At 45.7% G+C, this 11,240-nt stretch overlaps 1 protein-coding gene across 1 annotated transcript; it reads left to right on the forward strand.

Annotated features, from left to right (window-relative positions):
* Positions 1-1,142: 1,142 nt before the first annotated feature.
* On the forward strand, positions 1,143-10,955 carry BYSL (bystin like). Its single transcript, XM_082228439.1, has 7 exons — positions 1,143-1,479; positions 3,068-3,230; positions 5,257-5,395; positions 5,819-5,952; positions 7,631-7,791; positions 8,558-8,660; positions 9,128-10,955. The coding sequence occupies exons 1-7, from the start codon at positions 1,203-1,205 to the stop codon at positions 9,474-9,476; spliced, it is 1,326 nt and encodes a 441-aa protein (XP_082084565.1). The 5' UTR covers positions 1,143-1,202; the 3' UTR covers positions 9,477-10,955.
* The last annotated feature ends 285 nt before the right edge of the window (positions 10,956-11,240 follow it).

Raw genomic sequence — 11,240 nt, forward strand, 5'->3', positions numbered from 1 at the left:
GCGTAGCTGCCATGCGCTCCAGCATCACACCCCACCTACACAGAGAGTATTCCTACACCGCAGGGTTGTTGTCAAGCCCCCAACGTCAACACCACAGAGCTGTTGTGGGGCATGTTTTTTCTCCGCCTCGGCTTGAAACACGGATCTGCAGTGAGAGGACAGGGGGCTGCATCGCCACGGAAGTCTGAACAGGCAGAGCTATTCATAGGGGGGTTTTCCTTTGAGGGTGGGGGGATGCTTCTTCACACGAAATAAGCACTCAGCAAGGGAAAGCACGCCCCACTTTGCCGCGGCCATTTGCCCCTGAGCAGACACCGCAGCGCCGCCAGCGCGAGATCCCGGGATTCCTCCATTGATTGCTATGGGCAGCTGTCACTTCCGGCCCCGAGGGGCATTTTAAAATGGCTTCTCTGAGCAGAAAATAAGAGGGTGGCCCCCACTCAGGCAAACTCACACAGACTCACTTAAAGACTAACACAATTTATTTATTTGTATTTTTTTAAAAAAACACATATTTTTATATTAAAGAATTCTTGGTTTGCAAAAGTATGTGCAATGTCTCTCTTTTCAAGTTACATTTTCTACAGATCAGTTTCATTTGTTGAGACCTTAGGGTTACATTAGGAAGAAAAGGGGGAAAGAGGTGGGGGGCATGGTGAGTAGGGTCGGGGTCGGGTGGCAGTGCTTCTATTCTACTTAATGTATGTGTGGGGTTTTGTGTCAGCGTCGCTTGTGCTATTTACTATTCGCTTGTGTTCCAACCCCAACCTCTCTCACCACCAGAGAAGACTAACACAATTTATTTGACCGTCAGCTTTCGCCATAAGCAGTGAGGCTTACTATGCCTCAATGCCTCAATTACTATGCATAGTGTGTATCTGAAGAAGTGTGCATGCACACGAAAGCTCATACCAAGAACTAACTTAGTTGGTCTTTAAGGTGCTACCGGAAGGAATTTTTTTTTATTTTGACTATGACAGACCAACACGGCTACCTATCTACTACTATGCCTCAATAGCTGGGGATGCCACAAGAATCTCTGCTGTAGAGTTCAACGGGAGCTCGGAAACCACCTATCCGGGCAATGACGCGTCTCTCTGCATTCATAGCTCTGTAGTTGAAAAGGGTTCTCCACGAGCGCGCATGCGCTTTGCAACGGCTCCTCCTCACACGTGTGCCGGCTCTTCAGCTCGGGGGGCACCATGCCGAAAGTGAAGCGCTCGAGGGGCTCCGGCGGGGCGGCGAAGGCGGCGTCCGTTCCGCTGGCCGAGCAGATCCTCCAGGGCGACTCCGTGAAGCCCGTGACGAGGGTGAAGCGCCGGGGCAAAGCGGGGAAGCATGGCGGCGAGGACGAGTACGTGGACGAGAAGCTCTCCCGGAGGATCCTGGAACAGGCTCGGATCCAGCAAGAGGAGCTGGAGGCCGAGCAAAGCGCCGCGGGCGGAGGCGAGCCCGAGAAGGCGAAGACCACCGTCCTGGGTGAGCGTCCCGGGGGCTCGCCGGGGTCTCTTCTTCGCCACGAGGAGGCTGGGCCGCAGCTCGGGGGGGGGGCACTTGCTTTGCTTGACTCCAACCCTCTGCACCTTCAGGTGGGGCTGGGAAGGACCCCTCTCTGAGCGCCAGGCTCCTCCTCCCTGCTTGGTTCCCTCCACGTGTCGCTGGGCTGCAACATCTGTTCTTGCTATGCTATCCCTGAAGGAGCGTCTCCACCCCCATCATTCAGCCCGGACCCTGAGGTCCTCCTCCGAGGGTCTTCTGCTGGTTCCCTCACTGAGAGAAGCGAGGTTGCAGGGAACCAGGCAAAGGGTCTTCTCCGTAGTGGTGCCTGCCCTTTGAAAATCCCTCCCACCAGATGTCAAGGAAATAAACAACTACAGTCATACCTCGGGTTACAGACACTTCAGGTTGCGTTTTTTTGGGTTACAGACCGCCGAAATCCGGAAGTACCGGAACGGGTTACTTCTGGGTTTCGGCAGTCACACATGCACAGAAGCGCTAAATCACACTTTGTGCATGTGCAGAAGACCAAATCGCAACCCGCGTGTGTGCAGATGCGCTGCTGCGGGTTGCAAACGTGCATCATGTACGGATCACGTTTGCAACCCGAGCGTCCACTGTATCTGACTTTTAGAAGACATCTGAAGGCAGCCCTGTTTAGAGAAGTTTTTAATGTCTGGTGTTTTATTGTATTTTTAATATTCTATTCAAAGCTGCCCAGAGTGGCTGGGGAAACCTAGCCAGATGGGCGGGATATAAATAAATTATTACTATTATTATTATTATTATTTATTTGTTTGTTTGTCAGAAGTGGGGCTGGTGGGAGTTGTAGCTTATAAAGCTCTAGGAGGCCTGTGGACAAACCCAATAGGCAGTGCTTAGTGGTCAGAGAATGCTAACCCACTTGGTTGGGGGAGGAACAGAAAAAAGTGACGAGAGAATGGGAAACATAGAATTTTTGGAGTAGAGTTGGAAGGGGCCCTGAGGGTCATCTAGTTCAACCCCCTGCATTGCAGGAATTTCAACTGAAGCATACCTGACAGATGGCCATCCAGCCTCTGCTTTAAAACCTCTCATGAAAGAGAGTCTACCATTTTCCAAGGGAGTCCATTCCGCTATCGGAGGTCTTACCAGCGGAAAGATCTTCCTGATGTTTAGTTGGAATCTCCTTTCTTGTAACTTGAATCCATTGGTTTGAGGTCTACCCTCCAGAGCAGGAAAAAACGAACTTGCTCCATCTTCTGTGTGACAGCCCTTTAGATATTTGAAGAAGGAGCATTTCACACTTCAGTGCTTTGTTGCAGGTTCCACGTGTTATTTGTTAAGTTTCCAATACCTGAAAGAAATAGCTGCATAGGAAGCTGCATTATACTAAGTCAAACCATTGTTCCATCTTGCTCAGTTTTTTCGACAGCAACTGGCAGTGGCTGTCTAGGATTTCTGACAGGGGACATTCCCAGCCTTATCTAGTGATGCCAAATATCAAACCAGGGCAGACACTCTACCACTGAGCCAGGATTTGTTTATTCTGATTAAATATCCAAACCTGTATTTGTTCTACTCTTTCCAGGACCTGCCTCAAAGGACAGAGATTCAGATACAGATGATGATGAGTGGCCAACACTGGAGCAAGCTGCAGCCATGGGGAAGGGAGAGTATTGTGATGAGGTAACTGTGAATCCAGAGGATGAAAAAGCCATTGAGATGTTCATGAACAAGAATCCGCCACTGAGGTAAACGCTGGAGTGCTCAAATCCTGGCAGTTGCTTAGACTTCATTTTTTATGTTGCAGTATTTATAGATTGCTTAGTGGTAAAAAGTTAGACATGGAAAGCAAGTTGACAAACAAAAATATAAATCATATCAGCAGATACACACACACACACACATTATACATGTCAACTTTACATGTCTGGGTAGGCTTCCCTAAACATAAATGTTTTTAGCAGGTGCTAAAACACTGTACGGAGAAGGTACTTGCTTAATGTCAATGGGCAGGGAGTTCCATAGTGTAAGGAACCAAACTTTCAGTATGGAAGTACCTACAAGCACAGAATGGACATTGTGTGGGACTTGTAAAAGTGCCTGGGTGAGCATACGTGGCGTAAAGCTGTTAATGTTTTTGTCTCTTTGAGTGAATTGAACTTGAATTAGGCTATGCTGTTGGACAGCCATCTGGTAGGGAAGATGTATGTATACTCTTTCCCTTACCCCCTTGTCCATTCTCATCTATGCCGTTTTTAAGAATGTGTAATTTTCTACTTCTTGTATGACAGTTATCCAATGTAAAATTAAATGTGAGCCATTTCCTTTCTGGAAGGGGATAAAGGCTTGTTGATGTGTACAGGACTGTAAAACTATTTGAAATTGTTAGGCTTCTAGGTGACTAAGTTATCTCTGCTGTATGGTTTTACCTCCACCCCCACCCTGAGTTTCATCACTTCAGTGAGCCCTGGGTGCAAGTGCCTATTTTGTATTGGTTATACTTGAGAGGGTTCAGAGTGAAGAAAGAGAATATGAGAGAGTTTCACAGTGGTTGTTTTCCTTCCTTATGATCATTTGTGGTGTTTTATGTACCTGTGGTACATGCAGATAGTCCATGAGTGGAGAAACTTTGACTCTCCAGAAGTTGCTGTACTGCAGTTTCCATCAGCCCCAGAAAGCATGGTCAATGGCCAGGGATGATGGGAGTTGTAGTTCAGCAATATCTGGAGGGGCAAAGGTTGCCCACCTCTGATAGAGTTCCACATAAGCTGGTAGTCTGTACACACAGCAGATCTTGGTGCTGTTTTCTGAAGCCACTGACATCCCAGCAACAACTGCAGTCTTATGTAGGGGAATTAAAACTTGTTGTCAAGCTGTGTACAGGAAAAATATTTGAATTTTTTAGGCCCCCAGGTGACTAGGTACATTGTGTTTTTCTTTATTGGACTATCTGCACATTTTTGCTAATGTATGCGGAGAAGGGAACAATTGAGTAGAAACCATTTAGTATTACAGTAATACTTTTATGTGTGAACTGACCCTTAACAGAATATCTCATCTAAGAATTCTGGCACTGCTTTGCTTATGGAACCGGCATGATTTCCTCAGATTCTCAGCAATAAGTAAAGCAAGCTAGCACCCAAGTATACTTTTCAATTCTGTTCTTGTTTTTGTTTTAACCAGCAGATGGTGCTTTAGTTATTATTTTAGGCATGCCGTCTTTGATACTGCATGGTAGCAGGAAGCACAATTTTCAGCCCATTCTGTTTGGCATGCCCAGTAATGACCAAGTTTCCTTTCTCCAAGATTGGAATGCAGAGCAGGAACCTATGGCCCTCATATGACTTACCCACGTTAGAATTTCTTCATGCAAAATAGATTTGGGCTGACACCTCTCTTTTGGCATCATGTTATTTTTGTGAACTGAAATTTTAATTTAACCTTTAAAACTTTTGAGAGCTGCCCGTTCTTGTTGCCAATATCTTCATTGAGCTAGAACCCCAAGATATTGTTCCTCAGCAGATGCCTGTTGCCACCTTCAGTCTTATTTGTATTGCACAGCAGCCTTTTTCACTGAACAGTACCAGTATGGCAGACAGTTCACTTAGCAAAGGTGGGTAGCCATGTGAGCAAGGGATATCACATGTGGAAACTTCATCTCCCCTGTTAAATTCTAGGCTGGGAATCAATCTTATTGTTGCTTCTGCTGCTTTGATTTGCCATTGAGCTTTCTAAGTTCCCTGATCCATATTGTTTCCTCTGGATACCCATTAGGCGCACCTTGGCAGACATTATCATGGAGAAGATCACTGAGAAGCAGACAGAGGTGGAAACTGTGATGTCCGAAATATCTGGTCGGCCCATGCCACAGCTTAATCCCCGTGTCCTGGAAGTCTACAAGGGTGTCAAAGAAGTAAGAGTAATGCTACTTCTGTGCAAATAGGTGTGTGTAATTCTGCACACATCAGGTTGGACTTAGTTCAGCTGCTGCAGCATTTAGAAATCTTAGTTTTGGGCAACTCTTTGCTTGCTTTGATTCACCACCCATAGCATGATTGGTGTGGGTGGGGAACAGCTAATGGCTGTGTTTCCATGCTGGCACTATAGGTTAAGATGATGCATTATACATATGAATATTAACTAGAATTTGTTTCCATACTGATAGACTGGTACAGATTTTGCTAGTATGTGGAAAAATAAGAATATCCTATCTGAATGCTTCTTAAAATACGTCCACTGAAGATCTCTTAAACAATGGGTATAAACCCTGGAATAAAGTAGCCTTGTCTGCCTGTCCGTGTTAAATTCACACACACACACCCCATTTCTTTTTCAGGTGCTGTCAAAATATAGGAGTGGGAAACTGCCTAAAGCATTCAAGATCATCCCAGCCTTGTCCAACTGGGAGCAGATCCTATATATCACAGAGCCTGAAACGTGGACAGCAGCTGCCATGTACCAGGCAACAAGGTAGGATTCCATCTGTGACACTGTAGGGAATAATGTGTTGTCTTGAAGGTTTCATCCTGCCCCATCCCATGAGCTGCCACAATTCCTTTGATTCTTGCTTTTTGCTCTGATCATCCTGCAGTAGGTCGAATAGCCAAAATACAGCACTATGCAGCAGATGAGTCCTTATGTTCAATGACATACCGAAATGAAAATCCTTGTTTAATAATACTGATACTTATTTCTGCAATATCACTGTCCTACACATGGGGAAAGTAAATGTGTGGATTGATTACAGAGCAATTCGTGTTTATATTTCCAATAGCTCCTTTTCTTTCATTTGGGGATCGTAGCACTACACTGCACTTTTTAATGCATGCACATGCACATCACCCTGTGCTTAAGTTTGCTGCTTTTCAGAAGTGGGAACACCCCCCCTCAAATTCCTGGGCACAAGATCAGATTCTGCCCCCTGTCCCACTCCCCAGTGTGTGGGCAGTCAGGTTGCTTTGATCTCACCACCAGCACACCTCCTCCCAACTACTCCTGCCCAGTATTGCAGTGCATGAGGCTCCTCTTGTAAAAAGAAACCTGTTATTTGACAAAGCGTATCCAAGCAGGAACAAAGAGAATATGCAATGTCTGATTAAAAAATGACCTTTCTATCTATGGCAGCGTTTGAATGACCCTTGTCTAAACAAACTGTTAAGAAACTAGCAAAATGGTACGAATTGTTGTAAGAAAGTATTAGAAAGTACAGAAAGAGTAAGGTAATAATGATAAGTACATTCATCACCAGAAAGGTTATATGCATCGGGAAAAGATAGGAAGTCTATTCTATGTTAGCAAAAAGGTAGGAAAAAAGAGATTGCATAAATTTAATTTAAATTTGATTTTTGTAAACATATATAAGATTATTAGTACGTGATTGTTTTCATCTTGGTATATTGTGTATGTTATCTATGAATTTCAATAAAGTATTTAAAATGGGGGGGAGAGACCTTTCTAGCACCATGTCTTTGAGCCAGGAGGACCTGAAACAGCGCATTAGCACCCAGAGTTCTTGAGATACAGCACAGTGGGCCCTGGGAGGAAGCCACAAGTGTAAATGCATCTGATGCTTGTTCCGTGTTCTCTCAGAGAGAGAACTTTGGTTCCTCTTCCTCTTTGGTGATACACAGTGCAGTGTGCAGCTCTGGCGAAAGACACAGGCCATTCCTAAAACGAATCTCCTCTTACACATAAACCATTAAGAATTGGTTTGGTGGTGCGTGGCTAGTTGCCTGACTCTGATATATCTTGCATGGACATCTCTTTTATTTTTTATGAGAACAAAATAATTTAAGGATCTGGCTTTTTGTGTGTGCTGCTGTCCTTGTTTCGGATTTATTTATATTTTATACCGTTGTAATTTGCCACTTTATTTGGTAAAGAGGAACCAAAACTGTGAAGGGTTAGGTTGAAAAGGCAGCATAGAAATGTGTAGATAAATAAAAATGATTCCGCAGCCTCAAAAGCTTGAAGTATAAAGTCAAGATGGGGGGCGGCGGCAAGGTGGAATGCTGCAGTAATACATGTATTGCATAGTGCAAGCACAAGGAGGGAAGTTGACCAGTTCCCCAACTATCCTAACTCAGGTTCCTTCTCTTTTTCTCCATTTCCACCCTCTCTCCCCAAATGCCTTTGTTCCTTTCCCTAGGATCTTTTCCTCTAACCTCAAAGAGAGGATGGCCCAGAGGTTCTACAATCTGGTGCTTCTCCCGCGAGTCAGAGATGACATTGCTGAATATAAGCGCCTCAACTTCCATCTTTACATGGCGTTGAAGAAGGCCTTGTTCAAACCTGGAGCCTGGTTCAAAGGTGAGTGGAAAGTTGACCTTGGAGGACGAATACATGGAAATGAGGTTTATCCAGGGGTTCATATATTTTGCTATAATAACACAAGAGCCTGCTGGATCAGGTCAACACAGTGGCTATCCAGAGGCCTGAAAGAAACCCTCAAGCAGAATCTCAACACAAGAGCCCTCTCCCCTCCTGTGATTTCCAGCAACTGGCATTTGGAAGCTTTGCTGCCTCTGGAACACAATTCACGGTAGTTGAAAATGATCAAAATATGCACTTGATAAATATGCATTTATCACATTTATCACATATTTTGTGAGGGTTTGTTGTGAGGGTTTGTTTTTCAACAACAAAACCCCAAATACAGAATGGAATTATGAGGGAAATCATTACCAACCTGACACAGAGTGGAAACAAAGAAAATTGCTCATTCCTGCTGCTCAGTCCTGTCCCCATCCCCCCAAGTTGGCAGTTTTCTCTTTGAGAGGCTCCAGTCCCAGATGTAAGACTGGAGAGGAGGAAAGCCTCAAGGGGAAGCTGCTTCTGGGTTTGGTGAATTATTCTTAACCTTGATTTTATTGATCAATAATACCGAACTGTGCAGAGGTGTTGCTAGTGTGGTATGTGTGTGTCGCATATTCTTGCACCAGCCTTCTAGATGCGAAAGAACTGCATGATTTCCCCCCCCCCTAAAAAATAGTTTTAGCCTTTGATGAAACACTTTTTGTGTCTTTATAAGAGATGACTATATGATGCTCCTTTCTCTCCCCCATCATCTCCCCAGGGATCCTTCTCCCCATATGTGAGTCAGGAACATGCACACTTCGAGAAGCCATCATCGTGGGCAGCATCCTCACCAAGTGTTCCATCCCTGTCCTTCACTCCGGGTAAGAAGAGTTAGGCTAATTTTGAGGTGGAAGGGAAATTGCACTAATGATACCAGTAATAAATAATTTTATTATTTATACCCTGCCCATCTGGCTGTGTTTCCCCAGCCACTCTGGAATGGTAGGACTGGATAGACTTTCCTGCCTTTTCTCCCATGCATCTCTCTCACCCCCTGGGGGGGGGGGCAGAAACACCTGCGCTGTCTTGGGGAAAGTCTTTCTAAGCCTGTATGGGCTTCCCCATTACAGATTGTATTCTGAAGCCACGCTTGTAGCTGGGCTGAGGGTCTGCAGTGTGACTATCAAAGGAACCTCCCAGAGAGTACTTAACTAAACTATGGCAATTTCCTTGTGTCACTTTTTCTCTTCCCTTGGCTTTCATGAATGGAGGGTCATCCATTGATGTGGACCTGCAACAAAGCCTCATTTGCTCCTCCTCCTTTTCTTCCCCTCCTCCACCCCCATAGGGCTGCTATGCTAAAGATTGCTGAGATGGAGTACAGTGGTGCCAATAGCATCTTTCTCCGCCTGCTCATTGACAAGAAGTACGCCTTGCCTTTCCGCGTGGTGGATGCCCTGGTCTTTCACTTCCTTGCCTTCCGGACGGACCGACGCACCCTGCCTGTCCTCTGGCACCAGTGCCTCCTGACCTTTGCCCAGCGATACAAAGAGGACCTGTCCTCAGAGCAGAAAGAAGCTCTCTTAGAGCTGCTCAAGTTTCACAGCCACCCCCAGATCTCTCCAGAGATCCGCAGGGAGCTAGTGAACTCCAAGTGCCGGGATGTGGAGGGGATGCAGCCAGTGGCAATGGAGTGAACGGAGGATGGGAATGGGGACTCCACAGATTGTGATCAGAACTTCTGAGTCAAAGGCAGCTGCTGGTTTGAACTTGAAGCTACAGCACGCTGTTGAACAAATAGGGTTTGTACCCTCACTGCTTTGATCCACAGAAGCCTTATTTATGCAGGGTTGAAAGTATTTGTAAGCCCTCTGCCCCATTTTGACTCAACATGCATTCATGGTGATTAGAAACCAGCATCCCTCCCGTGAGGAATGGGTCCCCCTTTTTGCGATAGAGCTGCTGTTAAAGCGCTGCAGTGACTACTTGCCCCTTTTACGGTCCTGGTGGATGCAAGTTGCTGATCAACAGCAGGGAGATAAACTGTTGAGCTGCAGATTAGTAAGGGAGGAAAGAGCATCTACCAACTGCAGGGGGTTGTAATTGCTCTGTAGGATCTGGCCTCCAATGGAAATATTGGTAGTCAAGAATATTACCCTTTTACAGGAGGGGGGACCAGTCTTGGTGGCCCCTGACCTGTATCCAGCCTTTCTGGCCTATTTGGCTCAGAGGTGGCGTCTGGCATGTTGCTGCGGGTCTCGCAGGGGCTGTTGGGTTGACCGTTGCACTTCTGTGATGAATGTGGCCTGCTTTGCTTTTGAAGTTGACACAGCCCAAGCACCACACATTGTGCCTGAGAGTCATAAACTCCCAAACTGGCCGTCCACTTGCCTTTCCTGGTTGTCAGTTGGGGAAAACTGCATTGGGGTGGGAAGCCTCTGGCCCTCCAGATGATGTAGGAATCCCACATGTCATTTGCTCCAGCCAAGTTGCAAATTGCCGTGTATAGTGGGAGCTGTAGTCCAGCTACATCTAGAAGACCATAGGCTCCCCAACCTTGAGCTAGGCCTAAGCTGTTTCTCTGAACAAGTCTTTGGAAAACCATCTTACACCCAGCTCAGCACAACTTGCCTGAGGCTTGTATGCTGCCTCTGAGCTGGGCTGTCTCCAGCACTGGAATAGAGAGATGCTCCAGGGATGTGATGATACGAAGTCACCTCAGGCGTTGGGGTTGGGCTGCTCAACCCCCACATAGCTAGACTGGCTGAAGAAGACTTGGACCCCTGGAACAAGTTAGCCATTGCCAAATGAGATGCACCGAGTCCCTGCTGCCCCATCCTCGGTTAATTTGATGCTCTTCCTATTGTTTTCCCATATAAGCAGCAGCCATCATGTATGTCATCAGGTTACTGCAGCTGAGCACCCCATATTCTTGTCTCTTTCCCTGTCCCCTCTAGGTAGATGTTCATAGCTAAATCTGTCAGCTGGGTATTTATACATTTGAAGGTTAGATTTTTGGCTTTCTGGGTTTCTAAGGCTATTTATAGTACAACTCTAAAAATAAAGGCGTGCTAGAGCTTGGTTAATGCCCATACTGCTGGTATATAAAGCCAAATGAGGTGCATAAGTTTGAAATTGCACATAATGCCCAGAATAAATATCTGAGTAACCAGCAACCTTTTTTCAGAAAAGTTATTAATTAAATTTGTATATTGTCCTTCATCCAAAGAGCACAGGCCAGTTCACAACAGAAAATACACAATGAGAACACAAAATACATAATAAAACAAAAGCAGGCCAATAATCCTGCTCTCACAAACACATTTAAAAGGTCATGGAATGCTAATCAGACAAAGGCCTGTTTATAGAGAAAGGTTTTGATCTGGCACCTAAAAATATGTAATGAAGACAGCAGATGAACCTCCATGGGGACAGCATTCCACAAATGGGGAGCCACCACA

Source organism: Podarcis vaucheri, assembly GCF_965113315.1.
Source record: "Podarcis vaucheri genome assembly, chromosome: 6".
NCBI classification, from domain to species: domain Eukaryota; kingdom Metazoa; phylum Chordata; class Lepidosauria; order Squamata; family Lacertidae; genus Podarcis; species Podarcis vaucheri.